Below are 26630 nucleotides of genomic sequence, written 5' to 3'. Positions count from 1 at the left end.
AACACTGCCTAGTGAAAGGTAACAGAGGTAGTCTTCCCCTTAGACCAGAAATATACTGCAAAATGACAACAGAGGAGGAGGTATGCCCAATACTCAGTGCCATTCATTAGCGCATTATTTGTATAAGCTCCACCAGCCTTTAAAGGAACTTCAAATCATAACAGTTTGGGGAAAAGAAATAAAAGCAATGACTTGAGTACAAAAAATGATTATAGACTGATTTTAAAATGGAGCTTTACTAGAATAGAAATCTTATCAACCTGAAGAGCACTTTGAGAGCTTCCTGTTTGGAACAACAACAACGACAATTTACTATACTGTAGTAGACAAACTGAAGAGAGATGCAAATGAAACTGTAGAGTAGTGCGGAGAAATAGGACCCGTCTTCTTGAATAAAGTCAAACGATAGAGACAAAACATACAGACTTGTATGAGTACTACCGCTATATGTGCTGCCAACCAAAGAACAATTACAGGAAGAAATCAAGGCTGGTTTGGGGGGTGGGGGGGTTGTTTTTGTTTTTTGGGGGTTTTTTGGTCTATAAATAAATTTAAGAATGTTTTCCTATCTCACTACTGTGGAGAAGGAAAAAAAAAAACGAATGGTGTCTATCCACACGCTATTAGGTAGTCAGTCTTCCACCATCTTATTTGAAGAGGTGCCCCAAAATGTACTAAATGCTTCGTTAGTGCCAGCTGTCTTAGGTAAGACACCTCACTTAACTCCCACAAGGCTCGGGCAAGGCGGTATCCAGCCTCTTTGACAGGATGACACGTGGTGGTACAGTCATCAGGGGTCCACCTTGGGAGCCAGGCCCAAGCCACCCAAGGTCTGCAAGCCACCCAAGATCTGCGCACTTCAGGAAGGGTCACCTCTCCAAGACATTAGCACCCCTCTGCAGAAAACAACTGGATTTCATCAGACAAAATTCCAGAGACAAGAATGCATCATTCTACAAAGATCAAAAGAAAGGCACACCTAACAAGGCTATGTGGACAAGGAGGACCAGAGTCACAGGGAGACAAGAGTCGGAACAAAAGTAGGTCACGGCGACTCCCACTGACACATGAGGACTCTAGGCTCAGTGACTCATTTGGGGATCTTGGGGGAGACATTCAGATTTTCCATTTACTGCACTACTGCCTTCTGATCTGCAAAATGGAGGACAAAAGTTTATTAGGATTATCTAGATACTTACAGATCCTCACAAGAAATAAAAGCCTTAAGTATAAAAAACATGGTTTAATACCCATGAGAATAGCTAATGTAAAGAAATCTGACCAAAAAAAAAAAAAGAAATCTGATAATACGGAGTGCTGATGAGGAGGCACAGAAACTGTAACCTTAAACATTGCTGGTGGCAATTTTTAGTAGTTTCTTAAAAATTAAACATACAACTACCAAAAGGCCAAGCCATGCCAGTCCTAGGTAACTACCCAAGAGGAATAGCTCTACATTGAAGACAGTTAAACCACTATGCTAACAGCCAGACACTGCAAAAAATCCAAACATCTATCAACCAATACTAGATAAACAAAATGTAGTACGTCCACACAACAGAATACTTCATAATAAAAAACAACAGGGACTTCCCTGGCGATCCAGTGGTAAAGACTCTGCACTCCACTGCAGGGGGCACGCAGTTTGATCCCCGGTCGGGGTAAGATCCCACATGCCGTGGGGCAACTAAGCCCACATGCCACAACTACAGAGCCCTCGCACCGCAACGAAAGATCCTGCATGCTGCAACTAAGACCCAACACAGCCAACAAATAAATAAATATTAAAAATAAATATGGTATTCCTTATTTAAAAAAATGCTTGTGTGATTTATAGAAAGATACATAAAATGATCAATGATTTGGATATACACTTAATGCCATTTTTGTGGCCTACCTCACAAGTTCATTTGTTCTCATCACCAAAAAATAAAAGGGGTATATAACTGTTCTTTAAAATACTGTTTAAAAAAAAAAAAAAAAGAGGTCATCTGTGGTGTTGAAAACACGTGGAATACTTTTTGAATAAGAGAACACAACATCCAAAAATCACAAGAGGGGGCAACTCTGAAGAGCTCTGGAACTTGAAGTCACCACCCCTAACTCTGAAACATTCTCATTTCTCATTTTGCCTTGAAACCAAATATTTAGAGGGAAGGAAAAAAACCCCAAACTGAAAGATGCAAATAAAAGGGAAAAAAATAGAGAAATAGAAGGAAAAATTTACATCCTCAAGTTCAGAGGTAGCCTAAACTTGCTGCAGCACTTTGATTTCACATTAGTGAGCCAAAGAGAAATACAGCTTACCCCTGAGCAATGTGAGTTTAAACTGCATGTGTCTACTTACATGCGGATGTTTTTCGTTAGTAAATACTACAGTACTACATGATCCATAGTTGACTGAATCCAGGGATGTGGAGGAACCTCAGATATGGAGGACTCACTGTAAGCTAGTTATACCTGGATTAACCTCCAAGTTATTCAAGGGTCAACTATACCGACTTTACAGTTTCAGTATGTTATGAAGACAATCTGAATTTTGAGAACAGAAATTATGGCATCCTCAATTCTACAAAATTACAGAAGTTGAATGAACTGGAGCAGATATTTGTTTCCTGCTATTAGCCTGGACAAGGCTTGTGGATAATGCAAATAGCCCAAAGTGATATGGCTTCCTTTCCTTATGAGATCCAAATTGCTCTGTATGCATACCTAATGTACCTCTGATACAGGTTTCATTCAATTCTGTTTTCTTCTGTTTCTAGTTTTTTACATCTCAACTGTAAACTCTCTGAGGACTGTTTTCCATTCATCTTTGTACTCCCTACTCCTTACTCATTTATGTTTTATGTGTTGTGGATATGCAATGAAGTTAGTAAATAAATACTTTAAGTAAATATAGAATTTAATAAGGAATGCATTACACAGAATCATAAACAGTATTACATTTCTAGCCCTGGGTTTCCAAATCATTCTGATTCATAAGTGTCAGAAGAATTTTTATGATGGGTTCCAGCCTTACTTGCAAAACATGGATGGATTTATTTTTTAAAATCACATATTCAATAAAGACACTAACACTATTTATACGTATGTCAATCAAACCCCTATCTGTGCTTACAAATCAGGTAAAAGCATTAAAATGGATTCAGTTAATTCAATTACTCCATTTCCCACCATAACTTGCAGCCTGCATGTGTACAGGGCTGCTTTATCAAAACAAGGCCCAGGAATGGAAACTCTAGTCCAGGGTAGCCTCAGGTAAAATGCATCATATGCTCATATCCTTAGTTTGTGCTACATTGGTTTAGATTTATTTATCACATGCTAGCTTGTAGTAAATGATCTTTGATATGTTGTGTGTTTTATCTCCCATGGCCAGAAATGACATCTCCTGTTTCTTTGGCATTTTCCAGCAGCTTCTTACACAGGGCCTTATATACAACAAATCTAAGAAAATATGTCGACTGATTAGACTGATTCAGGTTTTCAGCTCTCCTCATTATCTGAAAAAATAGAGTCCTTTAACTTTTTTTCCTCTGCCTTGTTTTATGCACATATAAACTAAAATCACACAACCCCAGAGTTTTGTGTGGGAAACTAACATATGACAGGAAAGAGTATGAGAAGAATACAATGGAGATGGAGTTTTCTAAATGAGACACTTTCAAAAAGCACCAGTGCTTTTAGGCCAGCAATTCTACCCAAGTGGATCAGGGTGAGTTTATTCACTGCCAGAATACAGACAGAAGACTTCAGGGTACCCACTTTAGATTTCTCACAAATATAAAGCCAACTCAAATCCGAATGACTATAAAATGAAGTACTGTAAATTTTAAAGTTCCTGACAACAAGGCATCTTAAAGGGTAACAGGAAAGTAAAATAAACGTAAAGCACTTTATATACGGTATCTCATTTGGTCTTCAAATCCACTCCCTGAGCAGGCAAAAACATTTATCATTATTCTCATTTTACAGATGAAGAAAATAAAGCTCAAAAGCAAGTGACAATTGGGAAAACGGACCCACAATGAGTTATATTAAAGAAAAATTTGGGGAATTTACAGAAAAAAAATCTGGGCATCCAGGAGAAAAAACCAGGTCACTCTGAGGAAAAGAAATGAGGCCACTGTCAAACTTTATGCAAGACAATGGAGGAACATATCTAGGATACTTAAAGAAAATATGAGCCAAGGATTTTATGTCTAGTTGAACTGACCCTCGTGTATAAAGAACAAAAACTTATAAACATACAAGAACTCAGGAACTACTGCTGCCCCAAGCTCTTCCTGAGAAATCCACTATAAAACTAGCTTCAAAAAACCAAACTGACTGAAGATCAATACAAGGGTAGGTGATGAGCATTAAATATAGATGGACTTGCAGAATTAAAACTAAGTGATTTTATAAAGGATACAGTATAATATGTACTGGTTACATCCTCTGACATTGTAGGTACAACTATCAAAAAGGGGAGAGGGGACGGGAAGATTATATGAAAAATACTATTAGTTTGTTGACTGTGTCATAGGTATTTACCTGGAAGCTAAAAGGTAACAACACCTCAAGTCACAGGATGGAAGACAGAGTGGGGTGGGGCAAGAAAAGGTTAGTATCTAATTTTACTATTGCTCACAGCAGGAAATCAATACACATGAGCAAAAAAAGTGGACAAGAGGCAGAAATGTGTTATCATGTCAAAGTAACCATTAGAACAAAAATACAAGCCTTCCTAAATGCCAAAAAATGGACAAAAGAGAAAAAAATGTATCATAAAACTGTAAATATTAATTTTATAATTAATACAAATTGGCTTAACTGGCCTATTAAATGAAAGGATTTTCAGATGAAAGCAAAAGTCAAGCGACAAACTTAAGGAACATAATTAGGTGGCAGAGTTGGGATCAGTGTCAGTCTTCCTGGCTGTGAGCTCTCTTTATAGGAGAGATGAAAAAGATGACCCACGACAGCCAGGAAAGCTCTACCAAATGTGCTTTAATGGAAACCTCCGTCATTAGAGAACAAAATAAAAACCTGGACATTAAATTTTTTTTAAATGCAAAAGCCAGGTATAACTTTATAGAAAGGTACCATTTGTGAGATTCACTCATCTAATTCATTCCACAAATATTTACTGAGGCTGTATGTGATCAGGTCCTTTTCTAAGTACTGGAAACACAAGGCTTGAGTGTCATTTTTCCTTTGTGCAGAGACCCAGAAATATAAATGAAATACATGTTGGCTAGACTTAAAGACACATGCTAGTGTCAGCCTCCTAAAATAGAAGATTAATGGAAACAATGACAGGCCCTAAACTACACTGACACCAGTAGGTGCTACTAAAATAATGCATCTTATTAGTGCCATATGATACCAGGCACAAAACAGCAGCTCATTAAAATGCCTAAGATGAGAATGATTGCCAAGTAAAGCATTCTGTCACAGGAATGTAACTAATGCTTCCTATAAAACTAAAAGTCACAAAAATTTCCTCTGCCCGCCTCCCTTTTCTAGCCAAACTCTTATGTTTTATATTAAAATGGCTTTCATCTCTCACGGCACATAAGAGTTGATGGCTGCTGGCATCAAATCTGCTAAAATCAACAATGGTGTAATTATCTGCACACTTTCAAGTGTTTCCAAAATACATGCTGGTTGAGATTTTCCTAACTTAGAAACGTATGCTTTATGTTGGTGGTCTAGGAATGTCAATAGCCTGGGTTAAAAAGAATTTTTAAGTCTTGCCCAAAGCATTCTTTTCTACAACAATTATTCGATTTGTTTATAACTCATCTACCTCCACAAAGCATCTGACATATCATATTGCTATTTTGTGAAACTACTTTAATGGTACAGTTACATGAGTTGATACGTGTAAAGCACTGAGAAGAGTGTTTGACACATGATAAGTGTCAGCTATTATTACAGTAATAGTTCCATTCAAAGAGTCTTTTTAAAATATGTGAATAAGTGCATGAGGGTAAGTGGATGACTTTTAAATTTTCCCCATCATGCCAGCTGAAAATGGGAAGAAATTTTAGTACACTCAAAATTCTCACTTTTCTTTAAAGAACTGCAGATTCTTAAGAAAAATCTACGAAATCGATGAAAATTTAATCCTATAAAATTATACAGATCAGACCTCCTTCCTGAGGCTACCAAAAATACATTTTATCAGCAATTCTTCTTTGGTCCAGCTAAGGGGGAAAAAAAAAAAAACAACCAAGATCTTGTGAAACCAGATCTAACCTGAGACCTGGTACAGAAAATTTAATAAGTTATGTATTTGTTAGGGATTTACAAGGAAAAGAGGGAGACGCACAAAAAAGACTGAGTTCCAAATATTTCAGCAATAAAATAACGAATTGCATACTAACAGTGTTATAATTCCCCCTTTTGTTTGGTTTCTTTGTAATTATTTTTAATAAATTATTCTGCCTCCTCCTATCACTCAAGTAAGTCGTCATCCAAAGGCACAATCAGTACAAGAGAGGACACAAAGCCACTCACTGATAGGGAAGGCGTAAGAGAGGGCGGCTGGTGCCTCAAGAGCTGTGACTCATTAGAATCCATAAAGCTTTTCTACGAGATCAAGTATCAATGAAGCTATTGTAAGAGGTTACAGCTATATAAATGTAGACTAGTTATGAATTCTCACATGGCAAGAGCATTTTCGAAAAGAGGAAAGGGCACCAGTGCCTGGGAAACCACTCAACACGAATGCTGCCTCAGTTACAGAAGATTGGCTGCCCACACCTACCATTTTGCTAAATGCAGGTAGTGCCTATAAAGAGGAGGGAACTTTGGTTCAGCACTCCCTAAATTCATCTTGTGCCGTTTTGCCAAGCTTTGAATCCTAAGAGCTGCAGAGTCAAGCCTAACACCGCTGCCGACTGCTGTTAGAGATCCAAGAAAAAAAACAGAAAATTTTTATTAGTCTTAAACACTGTTTTCCAGAAATCATAAACCAAATAGAAAACAGATCTTTGTCACAAAAGACAAATAGCAGTAAAGCACTTTATTAAATAGTTTAAAATTTGTACCTACCTTTATCATTTTGAATATTTCAATATCAGAATTGTAATAAAAACATTCTCCTAGAATGTGTAAAATTTTAAAAGGAGCAATAAATGTGGCAAAATGCATAAGCCAAGTTGGATTTAAAAAATCTTCTGTGAATTATTATCAAGGTTATCAATGATTTCAGTTCAGAATCAAGCGTGTGGAAAGAACAAATGAAAAAGCTGAGTGAAAATGGTCCAGAATTTAGGAAGGATACTGTCACAAAGAAAATAGTTCCAGTATTTTCTCTCAAAGACTCAGAAAATAGAATTTACCATTTAGATCCCACTAAAATGGCCGCTAAATGCTATGAATCCAGTTTCACAACCATCTTTCTAGATTTTCATGTTTCGCTCAATATTTCAAGGAAAACTTCACCAAATTTTAAACAATTTTATGCTTACGGGTATTATTTTTCAGGTTCTGGCAGAAAAGAATAATTAAGGTAACCTTAAAGGGTGCTTTTATTGGAGACCATTTGCACCTAGCGTTTCTTATGACTAATCGTAACAGAGGCCAATCTTACCCTCAGCAAGGCACTTGCTTGTAAACAGACACACATGAAGGAGCTCTTGTTAATAATAACAGCAAACCTTAGTATTGTTGAATTTTCAATGTTTTGAAAGTATGCCAATGAGTACTTCTGACATCATATTACTTACTGATGACTAGAAATTAGTATTTTTAAAATTTGTTCTATTTTCAGATGTGCATAAAGTAGAAAAGGTACTTCTTTCAAATATGAAAACTGGAATTTTCTTCCTCTAAAAAAACATAATGCCAGTCAGATATTTTCTTCAAATATATGATTTCACAAATTATTATATAATCCTTAGAATACTGATTAAAGAATTATCGAAAATGCTGTATTATCAAGTGTATATTTATAAGAACATTATATTAGTCCTTAATCTTTCAATATGATAGATAATTTGTATTTATCTTTGAACCAGTTAAAAATAAAAGCAGGAAAAAAAATGTGTGTTCTTCCAAAACCAGTAGTCATTTAGTAAAATCTATTAATATTATTTTTTAAAATATACATTATACAATTCACTGTGGCAATCGCCATTGTTTGACCCGCCCCTTGCAGAGCAGCCTGATCCATTCATCCTAGTTGTTCTTTGTATAGTTGTTCACATTCCCCTTGCCTTTCTGTTGCATAAATTATTCAAACTAAATAAAAGGAACCCGAAATAGTGAAAAAGGAATATCAGAATGTAAGGAGAAAATACCTGAGGACCAGAAGCAAAAGAGAGGTGAGTTTTGTAACTAAAATTGAAGGAGAAAAAACCAACAATGTAAAGGAATTCAGTTACACCAGTGGAAAAAGGGCTAAAACATAAAGTAAAATGGAAATAAGTGTGAGAGAAAACAGGAGAAAATGCAGACAAAAGAATGACGCATCTACAGAAAAGACAAGAAATGAAAATCCGTAAGACAGCACAGAGAGACAGCAGAGCTATCTGGTGGGTGGGTGGGAATGACACAACACAGCAGTAGGCCAGGAAAGGCCAGGAGAGCATCTTAAATCACTTTACCGGTGGTACCTCTCATTCACCCAGTTTACTTTATTTCATTATTCGTTATTTTAACCCACAGCTGAGCACAGTATAAGTTTGTTTTGCTTCTCCTTCTGAGTTCACTGAAAACCTCAACTAGTATTTCAAGTTACACCAGGTTATGCCTACCACTTAGCGCCTTCAAGATTTTAAGGGGGGGAAATAATCATTCCTGTAAGATTCCATTCTTTAACGTTTAACTCCTCACCAAACGCCCCTCTTCAGACTCTGGCCTTGCACCACTGCTTTCTGTTTTCCTTCCTCGAGCAGGTCAGTAAAAATCAGAGAAAAAATGTTATGACCCTAGCATAGTTAAATACAGACCAGTCATCCCACAAGTTCACCCATCAGGGATGAATTCTGCCTGAGGCCTGAAGGTGCAAATACAGACTTACGGGATGGAGGAAAGGGCAGCAGGAGGGAGAGAAAGGGGCAAAGACAAAGTAGGCAAATAAAAGCAATGGCTAGATTTTAAATGTACAACCAACCAGAAACGACTAAAACTCATATTCTTATTTTACAGTTACATCAAATGAATAAAAGCAGAAAACACCATAGTTTTATTCTAACGTTGCAGAGAAACAGTAAACGCATGAAAAAAGAAAAACTGACTTCTGCTATGGCAAACATTTAAAAAAACTTACTAAACTCAATAGTAAGTTAACTACCTACATTCCTACGAATAACAGGTTCAAATCCCAGCAAAAAGTTAACAAATGACCTATCTGAATACCCATAAGCACAGAATTTGATCTGCGTTTTGGAATAGACACTCGGGCAATCAGAGGACACACCTCGGCTACCAGCTGCAGGGTAGCTTCTGTGCCTTTCAGAACTTGTTCTCATGCCCCTGGCAGCTGATCGCTCCCCCTTTCTAAACCCTGCCCTTGAAAATATTGCATGTGCTTTGCCTCAGTGAGCTCCAAACTCTCTCCCAGGTGCGGCAGAGGCAAAACAGTGGGCAAAGGGCTCAGCCGCTGTGCAGAACCAGAAGGAGAGACGGAAGACGCTGATAATTAATATTGTCTGATACAATTCTGAAATCTCCCACCTTCTTGCCCTGCCCACCTCCACCCTCAAAGCTAGTCAGCTTTAAGCTCCATTCCTGGAAAGGAAGCTCAGCATGATGGTCTCAACCCACTTCATTTTCACGTCCTCCTCAAAACTGCTGCCTACAATTTCTAAGAAAAGTCAAAAGTGCGTCCTCCCCATAAGCTCCAACACAACAGCCTCTCTCAAGGAGAAATGGCTCAATGAAGAACTCCAGTTTTCCTGGAAGGCAAAATCCTCAGTCCCTACCCTTCTCATTCTCAGAAGGCAGTGGTCAGGTCTTGGGTGTCACAGATAACGGTTACTTCAAATTCAGATTTTGGTAGTGATGGTAGCTGGTAATCCACAAAGATAAGGGCTTCCACTTCTTTTACGCATGATACATTGTGTGCTTGGGTAATCTTACTTTGGGTTTAAAAAAATAACAGCTAAAAACTATTTTTTAAAATACTAAATAAGCCGTAATTCTTTTTCCTTCTTTGAACGTTTTATGATCTCATCCATCTATCACCTCACAAACATTTTTAAAAACACCTAGACCATGAAAGTTAAACAAACACGACCTACCATAGCATGTCAAGGTATGGTCAGAAAACTCAAGCCCATTCAAAATGACAACTTTTTCTATTACTGTTTAACTGAAGTGACTCTTGGTTTAAAGAGTCACACTCTTCACACACTGGATGACTCCTTACAAATGACTATACTCCTAGGCCAGTTCTTTTTGTAATTCTCTCAGAAGCTGCCCTTGGTATCCTTAAATGCACTCTGAAACTTTGGTATCACCTTCATTACGATGTGCTCTGTGCACATTCTCGGACGCTGCAATGCCCATACTAAGGCAACACATCACAGAAGTTGGCAGCAATGCTATCAGCAAGAATTTGGCTTCAGAATCAGAAGTGATTCATCATACATTCTAGCAGCAGAAAAACAACACACTGCTATTTTAATCCCTTGGTGCTTTCAAGAATCAAAAAACAGTAAAATAATTAAAGCAAAAGCAACAAAAATCATATCTGCTGTAAGGTTTGTAAAAACATTATTCACTTTTGAGAGTTTTCAATGAAATCACTCAGGAAACGACAGACTACTTACCTTATTTCGTATTACTTATTACAATGACAAATCAAGTTTTGACTTAACACAATTTCAGGAGAAAACAGGTAGTCCAAACTTCTGCAAAGTAGCATACTGAAATTCTAAGTGTAGAAAAACAAACTTCTCATTTGCATTAGTAAATAAAATCTCTCCTAGTGTTTCAAAAGTAATACACTTCTTTCATTTTCTCTCTCCATTTTTCAGAGTACTCTAAAGTCTAAATGAATGAGTGTGCTACTGTCTCTGTCACGACCAAGCAGAGAAACCTGATACTGTGGGTGACTTATTCAGAACAACCCCCTTTTATAGAGATAGTTATATAATAATATAATACCATAATAAATACTACTGGTCTAATGTAATAATGGAACTCGCTTATGTCCTAACGCTCTATTTAATAAACATGAAAGAAATCTCTATCCTGGGTCATTCTAACTTCCTGAGAACACAGTACGTTGATAAGTCACTAGAATTATCAACCAGCGTTTCTATAGAACTATCCAGGTATATCTAAGGTTTACTGCAAACTTAAAAAAAAAAAAAAAAAAGCTACTCTGTCGTTGCGACCAAGTATTCAGGGCCAGACGGGGAGACTGATCAAGAACTCCATCCAGTGCTCTCTTTCGGGGACCCCTACCTTTTCCAACACTTCTTCTGTCTCCTTTCGTTTCCGTTTTCGGGGTCTCCTGTTCACTCGGACCCATTTGGCGACCTGAAGTTCAAAAACCACAGGGCATTTTAAACACAGAACGACGGGTCCTGAGGGCCGCCCCTCAGCGTGAGAAACAAACGATCGACAGCCTCGCGACATAGCCTTCCTCGGCTTCACCTGGGGGAGCCACAGGCACCCTTCGGGGCTCGCGGGGCCGCCTCAGCGCAGGGGGCCCTCGGGTCTGCGGCGAGCCGAGGCCGCGACCTTCGCCCCGGCCGCTCCCTCCGTTATCGGCCCGATTTGCCGCCCCCGCGCCGGTGGGAGCCAGAGCCCCCGAACGAGGGCCATCTTACCCACCGCTGCCACGCGACGCAGCCGACCGGGGTCTCCGCGCCAGGGATGCAACGCGCGACCCACCGCCCGGGGAGGGAGGGAGCCCAAGGACCGCGCCGCCCGCACTCACCTCGGCGCTCACTTGCCGCACGAGTCCGCACTCCGCCCCGGCCAGGCGCTCCCTCTGCAGCGGCTGCGGGGGAAGGGGACAGAGTCAAGTTTTTCCCGAGAGCCGCCCCAGCCTCCCTCCCCCGCGCCCCACCAACTCGGCGCGCCAACCCCGTACCTCGCCCGCGGTAGGTGAAGGTGGGAGCCTGGGGCCGGAACCCGCGCCCAGGGCCGTCCGCCCCGCCGGCCCGCCGGAGAGCGGGGAACGCTCGAGGCCCGCAACACCTAAGGCACAGCGCGGGCGGCGGGCGAGCGCGGGGCCCGGGCGGCGGCGCGGGCGGCGGGCGGGCGCTGGGCGGGGGCGGGGCCTGCCTTAAAGGTATAGGCGGCCGCGCCGCCCTCCCCGCAGGTCGCCTCCGCCCCCACCCCCGCCGGCGCTCCGCCTGTGTTATTGTTCTCTTCGCAAACATCTTTCTTCTCCTCCCTGCGTCCTGCCCGCGCCCTCCCACGCGCGGGCCGATCCCCGGCGCGCGCACTTACCTTTCCAGCCCACAAGCCTGCGGGACCCCGGGTACCGCGAAAGGGCTTCTTGACCGCGGTGGGAGCAGAATTGCTGCCCGCCGGCAGGCGAAAAGGCTTAGCGGCAAAAGCTCCCTCAACCCCGCGGCCAGCCTGAACTCGCCCTTCGGGTCAGAAACCTAAGTGTCCAGATGGCCTTCGCGGAGGGAAAGGAACTTTCCTAATGGAGTTTTCTCTGGGAATGGATTAGACGCCATTGAGTTGACCTTTTTCAGTGGCCCCTCCGGACTCCGGGGCGGTGGCAGGTGACCTCCTGGGGGAGAAGCCGCGAGCGCGTGAAAGGCGAACCCGGGGCTCCGCCCGCGCGTCGCGGGAGCTAACGCGCTCTGGGTGAGCCCGGCCGGCGCCGCGCTTGCCCGGCCTGTGGACCCCTCCAAAGCGACTAGCAGAATTTAAGAAGGGGTCAATACGTCTTCATAAATAGGGGTAAACTTTCCACTCAGTTTATAAAAGTGTGAGATACCCTCAGTCTTTTCCGCCGACCCCCAAAAGGCTTTCTTTCCATCCTCATCAGAAGTGGGCTGAACCAGCCTGGGGGGTGAGTGCTTTGGGAGAAGAGTCGGGTCGCACTCGCGTTTGCTGATGTTGACCATTCCTTTAACTTTATCGCATTTCTTTAAAGAAAATCTGTCTTGCCCTCTCTTTATTGCTACTCCATCCTTCTTTCAAGATCAAAAGCTTTAGATCAAAGCCAAGATCAAACTCACTACTTTAAATAGAAGCAACTTTGCCATGGAGTATTTTACACAAAGGGGAGCTTCTTAATGGAGACATCAGAGTGGAAAACTTTATTTTATCCCTTCATCCCAGATTCATAACTGGACTAACTTAAAATTACATTGATGATGCACTTCTGTTTCCTAAAACAAACAACAGGACTGCTCAAACGGGAGATTCTTGACTCGGTGTTTGTGTTAACAGGAATTAAAAAAAAAAAAAAAACCCTATGTAGAGTTAAATCAACATATTAACCGGTATTAGCTAAGTGCTATGAAATGCATGCTCGTTTGCTAAAGATTTTTTCTAGGTGTTATCGAATCTTTTTATATATAATGTACAACCATCGCATACAATTTTTTTACTGTAAACGAAATGCACAAAAATAGATAGTCTTGCAAGCCTCAAATGCACATCAATATAGGCAGGTTAAAATTACAAATGATGAAGTGGATTATGTAATTGCAGAGCTGCTTAATTTTAAATGGAAATAAAACTTTGAACTATTTAAGCTTCCCTGCTACTAATAACAGTTCCAGAATCAATAGAAATCTATCACTGACTGACATTTCCCTTTACCCACTAGAATTTTTTTTCTTGGGAATTCACCATGTCTAAGATTCCCTGATACAAACAGTTCAATATTGATGTACAGTGCCATGCCTAAATGGACCTCTCTTAAGTGTCCTCTTTGTTGATTTAGCAACAATTTAAAAACATGTCTTAGAAGAAACAAAAACCAAAGTAAATTCCAACAATCCAGCAGCAGGAAGAAAGATAACTATTGCAAATTAAACCTTACACAGACTTCTATGAAAATCTGCTGTTACAGCTGGGTAGTTAGTACTTGAAAGCTTTTTCCCCTTATAATTTTCATCTGGTTGTGGTCTCAAATACACACACACACACACACACACACACACAAGATTGTTCCTCATTCTAAAAATCCCTTTGAGCCAGTGGAAAGATCTTAAGAACTGAGACCTGGGAACACCATCTCGGTGCCATTGACAGTCTCCTTTCTTGCTAGCACCCAGTTCACAGAGAATCTAACGGTTTCTGGCACAAGCTGAGCAAGAAAACATCCTACTGTTACTCTGCTCTTCTAGGACTCTGAGTGGGTAGCAAAAGCTGTGGTCCATTCTAAGTGCCTACTAACTTGTCTCCTTGTTTGTCCTCTTGCCCCCCAAACCCACCCCCTCAATCTTTCTTCTCCACAAAGAAACCAGAATGGTATTTACAAAGGTAGTTCAAATGGTATCACTTTGCTTTACTGAGAATGCATTTCCTTCTCTTTTTTGCCTGGCTGGCTCCTACTTATTCTCTAGTGCTGGGCTTAAACAACACTTCCCCAGAAAGGTCTTCCTCACTCCCCAATCCAAATTATGTCATCCCACTGTGTTTTCCTGTTTATTTCCTTGAAAGTAATTATCTTTTATAGATATTTAAATTTTTTATTTTTATTATTTTTAAAATTATTTTTAAAATAATTATTTATTTTTGGCTGCGTTGGGTCCATTGCTGCAAGCGGGCTTTCTCTAGTTGCAGGGAGCGGGGCCTACTCTTTGTTGTGGTGCGCGGGCTTCTCATTGCACTGGCCTCTCTCGTTGTGGAGCACTGGCTCTAGGGCGCGCGGGCTTCAGTAGTTGTGGCTCGTGGACTCTAGAGCACAGGCTCAGTAGTTGTGGCATGCGGGCTTAGTTGCTTCACGGCATGTGGGATCTTCCCAGACCAGGGCTCGAACCCGTGTCCCCTGCATTGGCAGACAGATTCTTAACCACTGCGCCACCGGGGAAGCCCTAAAATGTTTTATTTTTATTGAGACATTATTTTTTAGAAAAATTTGTGCAGATAGCACAGAATTCCCATGTGCCAACATAACCCACAGTTTCCTTTATTATTAATTTCTTGCCTCAGTGCCAGGAATTTGTTACAATTAATGAACCAATATTTGATACATTATTAAGTAAAGTCCCTAGTTTACATTCGGGTTCACTCTTGTGTTATACAGTTCTATTATAACTATTTTTTATTAATTTATCAAATATCTATTTCCCTGACTGGATTTTAAGGTCCAGGAAGAAAGAGATCCTGTCCCTTCTGTTCCTGATTTTTGTCCAGTCACTAAAAACACTGCCTGGCACATAGTAGATGCTCAATAAATGTGTTAAGTAAGTGAATGGAAGGATAAAGGAATAAATGACTGAATAAATGGCATATGAAATTTCATGGGGGAAAATCTTAAGAAGAAGATCTTTCTAATTAACTCCTGCTCTACTAAAATATCTTAATTTGTAAAGAGCACAGAATTATACATTTTTAAAAAGGAGACACCATGGGTTTTCAGTTACATTGCCAGGGTACTTCTAAAATGACCTTTTTTAAAAAATAAAATAAAAATAGAAATGGGAAATAAAAGTTCCTAATTCCCTCATACATTATTCACTAAAATTGTATCCCAAAATGGTGGTAGGAGCTGAATTTAATCTGGAATGAAATATTAACATATTTCATGACCCTGGAAAAGTATTAATTCTCTTTGAGCATGTTCAATATAACCTCAACACGTTTCTCCTTTTGTCCACCTAAATCTACCTTTCTTCATCAGGGGACCCCAGTGAAGGACCCCAGTGAAACTTGAAGAAGACGACTTTTTAAAAAATTGAATTCTGTAGCTGGGGATGAATACTCTAATAACTGTCTTTGAAAATGTGGTGAAAGCACTTTAAAGCTATCTTTTAAAAACAGATGTCTTCTATTTTAATTATATCTTTAAAAATGGCTTGTCTAGTAGAGATGCAAGTTTTTTTTAAAAAAAATGTTTTAAGAAACTTTCTTGTCAAAGCAGTTTATAACAGCTGAAGACAATTTCAGAAGCTGAGGAAAATGCCATTGCTTTTAAAATAAAAGCATTACTTAACCTAGTGGCTGGAGATTACTTTTGGAGGGAAAAATCCTTTTTCTGTTTTCTTTTTTTAGTCGAGAGGAAGTAACTCCTTGAAATGACTCCTTTCACTGGAAAATGATAGTGATACAAATTTCATATTGTTAATATGGATGTGTGCCTCTGCTTGGTGATGAGGTACAGTCCAGAGGAATGAGAAGCAGCAGCATGCCTTCCTAGGCAACCAGAAGGCTGAAAGGGCTAATGAGGGAAGCCCTTTAATTAGACCGAACAGCTTCAGATGGCAAATTATACTCCCTTATGCACAGCAGAGGGAAAACTATCCACTATAAGAAGTCAAAAGACTTTTTAATACCAAACAAGGTACAAAGGTCCAGAAGCTTTTGCTGGCTTCAGAAGGGCTCTATAGCCAACATATATTCAGGGTAAATTAGAAGGTAAGAGTCTACACATGTCTGGAAATAAAATCAAGGTTAGTTCAGGTTGCAAATAATAACAAGCAAGGAGTAGGGGCAAAGTTAGCCAATGTTTATGTCTTTAAATTTTGCTCTTTCATTTTAAAATGTAACATTCCTTTATGATATCTTTATATTTGACTTATTTGACTTTAGAAAAATTATAATTTGTATTATAATTTATTGCCCGTTTTGTCTGTATGTTAGAATGAATGCCTAATTTCTTTCTGAAGAAGATTTTGGCCCTGCCAAATGAACTTCTCAGTGGAAGTCCTTATAAAGCATAGCTTTCAAAAAAGGAAATCCATCCCACACTTGCTTCACAGTGACCTGGCTGACAGAATCTCTCCTCTTAGCAACCATAACCCTGAACTCACTGTTGCTCAAAAACTTTTACAGAGCTTGCCTGAGGTAGCATACTCAGTTCTTCCATTTCTTGATCCCCTCTGAAAATCTGATGAAGCATTTGCTATCAACTACTGGCTCCCCAGAGAAAAATACACCAAGGTGCACAGCCACCCAACACACCAATTGTCAGGAGGTTCACAGAGTTTGCAGATACCAAAACTCCTGCCCAGGAGAGTCTAAGGTTTTCTTGGGTTAAGGCAGACCACCTCACAGCTGGTGCAGGATGCATCTTACTGGTGCTCTGTGAAATTCCTTTTATCGCATTACATTCTGGGAAGAAGCCATCAACCTTTATTGAGGTGCATTATGAAAAACAACCCATAAAATCCATCACAGTGTTTACCGTAAGGATGGTTTTAGATGGTCGTTTATTATATTAAATAGTAATTTTCTGTGAGGACCCATAGGAAAAACTTCCCCGTAGTATCAACATCAGGAATAGCTGGACTTAGGCAACTGGTTTGTTTTACCTCATGAACACTGCAAATTGATCCTTTTTGCTTCTTCTAGAAAGCTCTGTGACCCTACCTTAAGCCAAGTACAGGAACTTCAGGGGGTACATATTGTATGCTAATGGAATTCCTGGCCCCATCTTATTTTCCTAACGTTATTTTCACATTGCTTCAGTTTTCTTATTTTAATTTACTTTTATCATGCTATATTTTGCTTTCTAAGAGTTTGTTTAACTCTCTTTTGAACAAGGAGGAGTATAAATAAATAAAATATTCTGGGTTTATTTTTTCTTTCTTTAAATGTCTTTTTCTCTTTTGGAGGGAGGAAGGGGGTCTGAAAAAAATTTTATGGTTCTAGTATTTCGCTCCATTAACACTTAGAAGTGACGTATAGAAGGTAAGGACTTATGATTATACCCTATTTATAAAATTTGAGGAAAAGAACTGTTAAAAAAATAAAGCCAAAAAGAAATATAATACTATACAAACATCACAGAGGACTAATATAAAAATGTTAACCAACCAAGTATTTTATCACTTTTGATATCAAAACCAGAGGAACATATAGACGGGTTATTCACTTAACGAACACATTGAGTTTGCCTACTGCAAAACAGAGCACTAGACTTTGTGAACACAAAGATGAATAAGACACCATCCCTGTCCTCAGGAGACTAGTATGACCAGGCGGTAAGGCGGCATGGTATAAAGAGTGCGCAGACAGCCTGTCTGGGTTTGAATCCAGGCTCTGCCACATATTAGCTGTCTGACCTCTTTAAGCCTCTTTCTCGTAGAGTTGTGAAGATCAAATGACACATGCGATGTGCTTACAAGAGAAGGCAGTTGTTACTTATCAAAAGTGTAGACTACCAGAACTGAGAAGCAACACAACGTCACTAGAAGCTGGAGGAAAGTGACCTGAAGACAAAAAAAAGTGCTGAAGTACTACATATATCAGAGACCGTGGAACCTCAGAACTGGTAGAAAGAACCAGAGTGGCCAGTTTTGTACAAGATTAAGTTTACAAAGCACTTCCACATATAGACTGTTCTGTTTGTTTCTCATACTGTCCCATCTTCAGGATGAAGAGACTGAGTCTCAGGGAAGTATAGTGCTTTTAATATCTCATACTGTGTGGCCCTTAGACCTCCCGGCTGGAAATGTAGTGTTCTTTCTACTCTAGCATGAGAGCTTAGGGAACATCTAGCCCGACTGTCTCGCTTTAAGATATTTGCTTATTATGTGGATCAGATCAACCATTCATTAAAACACAGCCCGTAAAATATAATCCCATACCATAAAGGTCTATTGAAACAGACATTTTAGAAAACAGGTATAAGTATATCCTCCTCAATCCCCATATGACTGCAGTTCTTTACAGGCACTTAACATTCTTGGACACTATAATCTTAAAGAGTTTCACAGGTGAAATATAAAATTATGGAGATGTGGTTTTAGATCAGTTGTTGCCAACCCCTGACTGCTCATTAGAATCACCAGGAGGGTTTACAAATCCTAGTGCCCAGGAGGCACTCCAGACCACTTAGATTCACATCTTCGAAAGTGGGCCCCAGGCATCAGTCAGTTTACAAGTCCCCCCCTCCCCGACCAGGGATTCCAACGGGCAGCCTGTGTTGAGAACCACTGGTTTGGATCATTTTAATGATGACCCATCTCTAATAGGTTACTATGAAGAAATTCCAGGCGTTTGAGAGACATCTAAATTTCAAGGTCAATGCCACAGAGGACAGCCACCTATTGTGTTCTATTACAATAAGTCCCTTTGGGCAGATGGCAGACACAAAGCTGGACAGGATGGGCTGTCAGGCTGACCTAGGGTAGCATTTCCTATAGCTTACTCTTAGGGATAAACTTCAGGGCAAGATTACTTAAGCGTGCCCGTGTGCACGCACACACACACACACAACACACACACACAAGAATTAAAAAGAAGTGGAAATGGAAGATCTCAACACTACCCAGAAGGAAGGCAAGAATGGATGGATATTTGACTGTCTAGAGTTTTTTCCAGGTTCCTGGTTAATATGATTCTGGATCCTGACTGAAAGAGCATAGATCCTCGTCTTCAGGGACCCTGATTTTAGTGCTGACCTGGAATTCTGTATACAGGAGGTGGTATTTCCCACTCCTCCCCCGTGAACAATGCTCTAATTATGTTGATGGCTGCCACACATTCTCTGGAAACAAGCATTTTGCATTTGGAAGATTGCTGGCTAGGATTAGGGGACAGTGGCTACCAATGGAAAAGACCCTTTGCTGCGTGCAAAAGCTACTGTTTCACGCAGAAGGCAACCCGGGTAGCTTGAGTCTTGGGTACCGTGCTCTAACCAAATGGGCTTCCTTGTTCAGGAAAGACACACTACATCAATGCTACAGGGAAACTACTCTGGCAAAATGCCTTATATTATTTATTTATTATTAATTATTATTAATCCCAATCAGGGATTGAACCCGGGCTCCGGCAGTGAAAGTGCCAAGTCCTAACCAGTGGACCACCAGGGGATTCCCGTGATATTAGTCACTAATTTAAAACACAAACCTATATGTTAACATTTCACTAGCTTGAAAAGCAAATACTCACGTCTGGGTCCCTTTGGTCATTCCCTAAACTGGAATGGGTGTGGTATCTGTAAGTGGGTGCACATGGAGTGCCCGTGCTCCCTGGAGTCTGTGGCCCTCGGCATGTCTATTTTTCTTTTTCCAACATTTCTATCTTTAAAAATCTTGGCACTCAGACTCTGTTGCCTATCATCTGGTCTCCCAAAGGAACCCCATGAAGTCACAATTTGCAAAGTCACAAGAGGAATGGGCCTAAGTCATCCGACCTCTGTAGAGAAATAGGATCACACACGTACATACGTATACACACACAGTGTAGGAAGAACAAAATTCATCACAACTGGGGGGAGATGGCTGTCCCAAATGTAAATAATATACGAAAAAAGCTATTTTCCAGAATGTGTGTTCACCAAACATTTAGATCCATATAAGAGATGTTCCAGAAGAACAATGGGAAGGGCCAGAATTAATTGGCTGCTAATCTCTACTTTCTGTAGGATGTTTCCTCCAGCGGTGGATTAAATCAGTGTTTAATGCTACACAGGCCCAGCTGTGTCCATATTAGGAAATCCTGAGCTCACATCTCTCTCTCTCTCTCTCTCTCCCCATGAAAAGAGGAGGTATCCTCCCTCCCTTTACTCTGCTTCCACCCCCTGCATGTGTAGGTGGGAGAGTAGGAGCCCGGGAATGTGAACTTGATCCACCATTGGTCAGCCAGGCAGTAAACTCTCATTGTTCTTTAGATACCAAACATAACTTCTTTCTAGTAGGGATAAACCCAGCCATTCTGCACACAACACAGCTTTTGTGCTCAGTAGTATGAGATGGAAAAGAACCGCAAAGAACATTAGAGCTTCATTAGACTCATAAACATCTCTTAATATGCAGAATTTAAGAATCCACCCAGCTAATGTATATTCATACTAATATTAGGTACGTTAGAATCTCAAACCTAACAATCTTCTGGTCACTTGATTGTTTTTATAATTATGGATTTCAATTTACAGTTTAAATCCTGTGGTCTGTTTTAGCTTTGCCTTCTATTTGAGCACTTCCTATTTCACTACCTTGCTCTCAGGTTCAAGGGCGCTGGAAATCATGCTAGTGTACAACCAAATATGCTGTTGCTGTTTTCGGTGCTGGCTTGTGAATGTGGCTTAAGTACCTCTGTACAAAGCCATATGTAATGGGAAATACACACCTGAGAACTTAGACCTAGGCACCCTCCATTCTTGCCATCTAGAAGCTATGTAACCCTGAGCATGTCACACAACCCTTAGGAAACCTGCCTCGCAGAGCTGTACTGAGGACGAAATGAGATGGTGCATAAAGGGAGAGGCACCAAGTAGACCAGTAAATGCTAATTCCCTTCCTCTTTCCCCTCAGAAGCAAACGCCGGTCTCGTATTATGAACCTAAGTAATCTTTGAAAGGTCTCAAAATAATCGAGTTGTGACATCCTAATAAAAACCCACCACACTGACACGATGCCACTGGACAGAGCCTGCAGAGATATGACACGTCTGAGGCGCTGCAAACCACTGCCTGTCCCTTCCCAAAGGACTGGTGGACAAAATGGAGCAAGTTCTCTTCCTCGTATGCCTGATTATAAAGGAGATTGTGCTGTTTCTGACCCCACCTCGCTCAAAACAATAAGCCCACTGTTGTTACAGAAAGACCGTAAAATGAAATTTGATATTTCTACATTCTTCTCTGAAGATACCAGCACGATCTGGTGCTAGATGCAGAAACATCTAAAATCCTAATAGTAGCTACATGCATTTAAAACCAATATAATAATTCAGAACTTGGGCTTTCTAGTTAGACAGATTTGCTTTTCCTCATCTATAAAATGGGTATAATAATGATGTCAGTCTTAGAGAGCTGTGACTAGAAAAAGTATATAGCAATTACGTATAATGTACTGAGCACCGTACTCAATAAAATGCACCTACTCAGTAAATTGATAGCCCTTTTTTCATTCTGGATATTCTAATAGGCAAAATAGTATACCCCAGTGCACTGTGGGGAGGGGAGAAGGATTAAATTAAAAAATACAATTCTATAGGGAGTTACACTACCTATATATTCTTGGATTTACCCATTTACAGTTTAATTCACTATAAGTATTTATGCCAAACCCAGGCAGACATCCCTCAATTACAAAATCAATGACAGTGTTGAAGAAATACAAGTTGAGAAGCAGAGAACCAGTGAGAACTCAGGAGAAGCCAACTTTGTAATAAATACAACCGAGAAGAGTCTTAAAGAGAATGTGTTTTTGGTTGGCCGCACAAAATATGAAGTTTCAGCACGCAGAGCTGAGGGAAAAGGGAGAGAGCACAGAGGGAAAAGGAGGTGGAGTGCTTGGAGCAAAGGCCAAAGGAGCCACTGGACCTGGGGGGTGACTTCTCCCCAGGGCAACAGGCCACAGGGATGAAGGGGCTCTCTCCAGTCTAGTCGCCTTGTCACTTGTGCCCCTAGAGTCTCAGTCCTCCATTCTGATGTATTGACTCTGGCCTAGCTCCCATGCATTTTCATGCCAATAAAGTTGCTGAAATTAAGAACCGAACTGTGACTCTTCGGGGCATAAATAATATCATATTGTGAAGTCTGGGCTGATAACAACCAGGATGCCCTTAACACTCTTAAGAAAAACCATCTGATCTATGATGCCCTCGATGTGGTTTGAAATTTCCCTCGGCCTACAAAGGAAAATATTTTTAGCATGTAGCACAGTTTGTAACAGACATATAAATGCACTGAAAATATAATTTTAGGAAAGCATCTGGGTTTAATCATTTCTTGTTATACCTCAACACCTAATAGGTTCTACTTTCTCAGTATAAGGAGCACTGCAACATTCTGCTACAAACTATGCAGCAATCACTGTAGCAATTTCTCATAAATATTTCATTATTGGCTCTGTTTTTATTTTTAAAGTGGCAAATACTCTGATTTAACTATAAAAGCAGCCTAAAAAGGAAGTGCTCCTTCTGGAGCATTTGCCCCCAATGTTTTCCCCTCCTTCAAAAAGCAACCTAGAATTCACTGGACGATGTTTCCCAAGGTCATTTGGACAACAGACATATACCAGTACTTGCTTTTATGTCTCAAAATGTATCCTAGCAATAGTTGCCACGGTCCAAGGTGAAACTCACCTGCAGTTTTTATTGATACGCAGGAATTTTAAGTCATTAACAACCCTACCAAAATTTTTTTCATCTCCTGAGGGTCAAACAGGTTAATATCTGTGAATAATTGATTTTAATCAGTAGCAAGTGCCTATCCTTCAATGATCAACCAGCATAAATGCTCTGGCAGATTGATTATTACTTAAGATTTCTCCCAATACCCTTTCATATAGCAATTTTCCAGTGGAAGAGAAAAGAAAGGCATGAACAGGGTTTTTTTTTTTGATAGTGTACGTTTGTAAAACACCACTCAGGACAAAACATATGAAAACTCTCCCGATATCACTCCTAACTAAGGGCAAGTTTTCAGTCTGAGGGCAATTCAACAGATTCCTGGAGAGGAAAGGAAGACACTCAGAGGAAAAGTAAATTCCAACTTCCTCCTTTCAGAGGTAACCAGGAGCTGAGGCCTCAGCGAGGTACTGGGCACAGCATACGGTGACATGAGGCTCAAAGTGGCTGTGACTTTCACCTGTTCCTCTCACTCCCCAAAGAAGCAGTGAGGACTCAGAGAAGACGAGTGGCTCGCCCACAGGCACACAGCTTAGTGGTGCAGGGCTCTCTCCAAAGCTGCATCTAATGTATCAGTTATCTCCTTCATCCAACATAGACGATTGCAGAACAAAACTTCACTACCGCATGCTTTGTGAAGACAGCACATTGCATATAACACGCTTGACTCTGCTCCTCCATCCAGCCTCCACTCTTGTTCACTAACCTCAGAATAATGCAGCTTTGCATTTTATGCATCAGATTGTCCGAATCCCACTCAGAGTGTGATGGTAGCAATTATAACTAGACAGGATCAGAAGCAGAAAATACTGAGCTTGTAAAGGCCCAAAGCGGAGGATTGACCTGGAAGGATGGGGTCTTCTGCTGAATGAGCTGAACACGCTCGTTACCAAGCGCCAATAAATCCTGGAGAACTGCCATTCGGAGATATGTGTGACACGGACGCTGCCCTGTTTTAAACACACATTTGGATTTGGACAGTCTGACAATCATTGACTGTTACCCTGACCTGTGATACACTTGCTGGTTGGCTGCCACTGGGCTGTGCCACTGACACTCTCCTCCTCTGGGTCAGCAGAGGGGACAAACGAAGGCAAAAGCCAGGGACTCTAGTTGGCATTTGCTTTTGAAAGCAAATAAGCAGATATGGGAACCATCCCTTAAATGCTTTAGAAGGTACATAAAGACACTTTTTTGTTCAACCAATTGCTTTTTCTCACTTGTTGTTTTGGCCACCTGGTATTTATTATTTAATTTGGTTTCCAACTCAAGAGAGGAATAGTTGTATCTATCTTTCCAAAGACAATAGACCTAATCTCTACACACACTTGCATTCATTCACTCCAAAAAAGATACCAGCTCTTCAGTACAATAATGCCCCGTACTTTCTATTTTTTTTTTTTTTTTTTTTTTTGCGGTATGTGGGCCTCTCACTGTTGTGGCCTCTCCCGTTGCGGAGCACAGGCTCCGGACGCGCAGGCTCAGCGGCCATGGCTCAGGGGCCTCGCCACTCCGCGGCATGTGGGATCCTCCCGGACTGGGGCACGAACCCGCGTCCCCTGCATCGGCAGGCAGACTCTCAACCACTGCGCCACCAGGGAAGCCCTGAATGCCCCATACTTTCTATGCAAAATATTTTGTCAGACATACAGGGCTACCATTTAGATATATATAAATGGAAGAGGGTCGTGTATACCTGTGACACATGAAAAGCCCTGGAATGTGAGATTCACATTACTGTACACACAAAGCACATTTTTTTTTTTGGCCCTGTAAAGAATAGAAATGAACATATTCAGGCAAAATAGCGGTCATTAATTAATTCAAAATCATCCCTGCTCAGGCTTTCTGCTGTATTCATTTATTATCTCTTTATATGTCTTGTAAAAACTAAGTCAAGAATGGGACCAAACTAATTTGGATTAAAAGCAACTCTGCTAAAAATATAAAATGTCTTAGGTAGACTGAGGACTCAGGGTCCTAGAGCGAAGCCCTGGCTCTGCCATTAACTAGGGCTATGAGCTTGGGCACAGCTACCCCACAGATGAACAGATGAGCTCTTCTCCAAGACTTGCTCCTACCAAGGATTCTAAAGCAGACTGAAAGTCCTGCAACACCAGAAAAGCCTAAAATTTAACCATGAAGCAATAGAGGCCACACCCAAGAGATATGTACCACGCAGATATTAAATGTACACCTATTTTATACGACATGATGGCTCTCCACAAAAGAGGAGAAAAGAGCCCCACGTTCTAAAAGCAGCCAAGTGTTCCTAATAGCTTTTGTTGTCAGCAGGTGCTCTGGCAGCAGAGATGGGCAGAAATCCCGTGAGCACTGTGAACGGCCATAGCAGGAGCTGATGCCCCCAGGCCTGGGATGCAGATCTGAACACCAGCATGTACAATGATGCCGTGCGATGTCAAAGAGTCAAGGAGGCCTGCGTGTGTGTGCACCCACGTACACAACTCACTGCACTGCTAGGTCTCAGGGCTTTCCCCCAGGTGTGGGAAGAGCACGATGCAAATATAGAATAACGTGCCTTTGATGAAGAGTCTACCAGAGTACGTCTTCAGCCTAATAGAGAGAATGGGGGCAGTTCTTAAAAGGCAGAACTGAATGTCTTTTCTATTGACAAAAGGTTTGTAATCCGAAGTTGAAATCCTTGTCGTAGTTCTTTGAGTTTACCTTGTTCCTTCTTTCTAAAGATCTCTCTCTATGAAACAGATAAAGCAATGCTCAGGGAGATCCTGTTAAACAGAATCACTCTTTGCAAGAGCTACAGTGTCCTTATTTAAGTGAATCTTTCTGTGGGTGCACAATATGTATGAACCTGAAGAACAGGTAATGCCTGTGTGTTCAAACATGACCCACCAGTCACTGCACCTTGAGGACCATCACATGGGCTCCCTTGCACAATAAGCTGGCCAACTTGTGACCAAGAGGGGGCAGGGGGGATGGGGGTGGTACAGCCGAGTCTCCAGCCTCCAAGCATGTTGTCTTCTAATGGACTTGGCCTCCTGGCTGAACTTGGCAAATACAGAAGTCAACCTCTACGGTTCCCCATAGGTCTCAAACTCAGAGCAGAGGCCCCCTGAGCACACCTTGAACAATGGTTGGTTTGCAGATGCTCCCACAAACCATGGGCTCCTGGGCAGGGATTGTGCCCTTTCAGCTTTGTTATGTCCACGGCCCAGCGCAAGGCTAGGCATATTGGTTGAATGAATAAACTAAACCACAAAGCCAAATATTTGGATTGCTCAGGAAGAACATAAACGTGAAGGCCTCTAAGAGTTTAGATGGTACTCGGCAAAGAAGGAGAACCCTTTTCACAGAATATATTTCAGAAGATGACATAATTATGGATTCTATCAGTCGGTCCCAGCCCTCCTTATGGCGATCCTCATTCAGAGGGTGTGGTCTGAGTCTGGGACCTGTAGTTTTTTTTGGTTTTTTTTTGCGGT

The 26630-nt window shown here is 41.0% G+C and overlaps 1 protein-coding gene across 8 annotated transcripts in view; it reads right to left on the bottom strand.

Annotated features, from left to right (window-relative positions):
• Positions 1 to 26630, bottom strand: part of AOPEP (aminopeptidase O (putative)) — a 361551-nt gene that overhangs the window by 73800 nt on the left and 261121 nt on the right. For 7 of the 8 annotated variants that reach the window (XR_010945107.1, XR_010945108.1, XM_067744804.1 and 4 more), the window contains 2 exons: positions 11891 to 11953; positions 11413 to 11487 (listed from right to left, as the gene is read on the bottom strand). Coding sequence is in view for 6 of the 8 variants with exons in the window: in XM_067744804.1 (XP_067600905.1) it covers positions 11413 to 11487; positions 11891 to 11953 (138 nt within the window). In the remaining 2 variants the exon portion in view is untranslated. Of the gene's footprint in view, positions 1 to 11412; positions 11488 to 11890; positions 11954 to 12423; positions 14918 to 26630 lie in introns of those variants that run through there. The other variant, XM_067744808.1, reaches the window with a different exon arrangement.

Source organism: Pseudorca crassidens, chromosome 7, assembly GCF_039906515.1.
Source record: "Pseudorca crassidens isolate mPseCra1 chromosome 7, mPseCra1.hap1, whole genome shotgun sequence".
Lineage (NCBI taxonomy): Eukaryota > Metazoa > Chordata > Mammalia > Artiodactyla > Delphinidae > Pseudorca > Pseudorca crassidens.
This window is presented reverse-complemented; position numbering and strand designations above follow the sequence as displayed.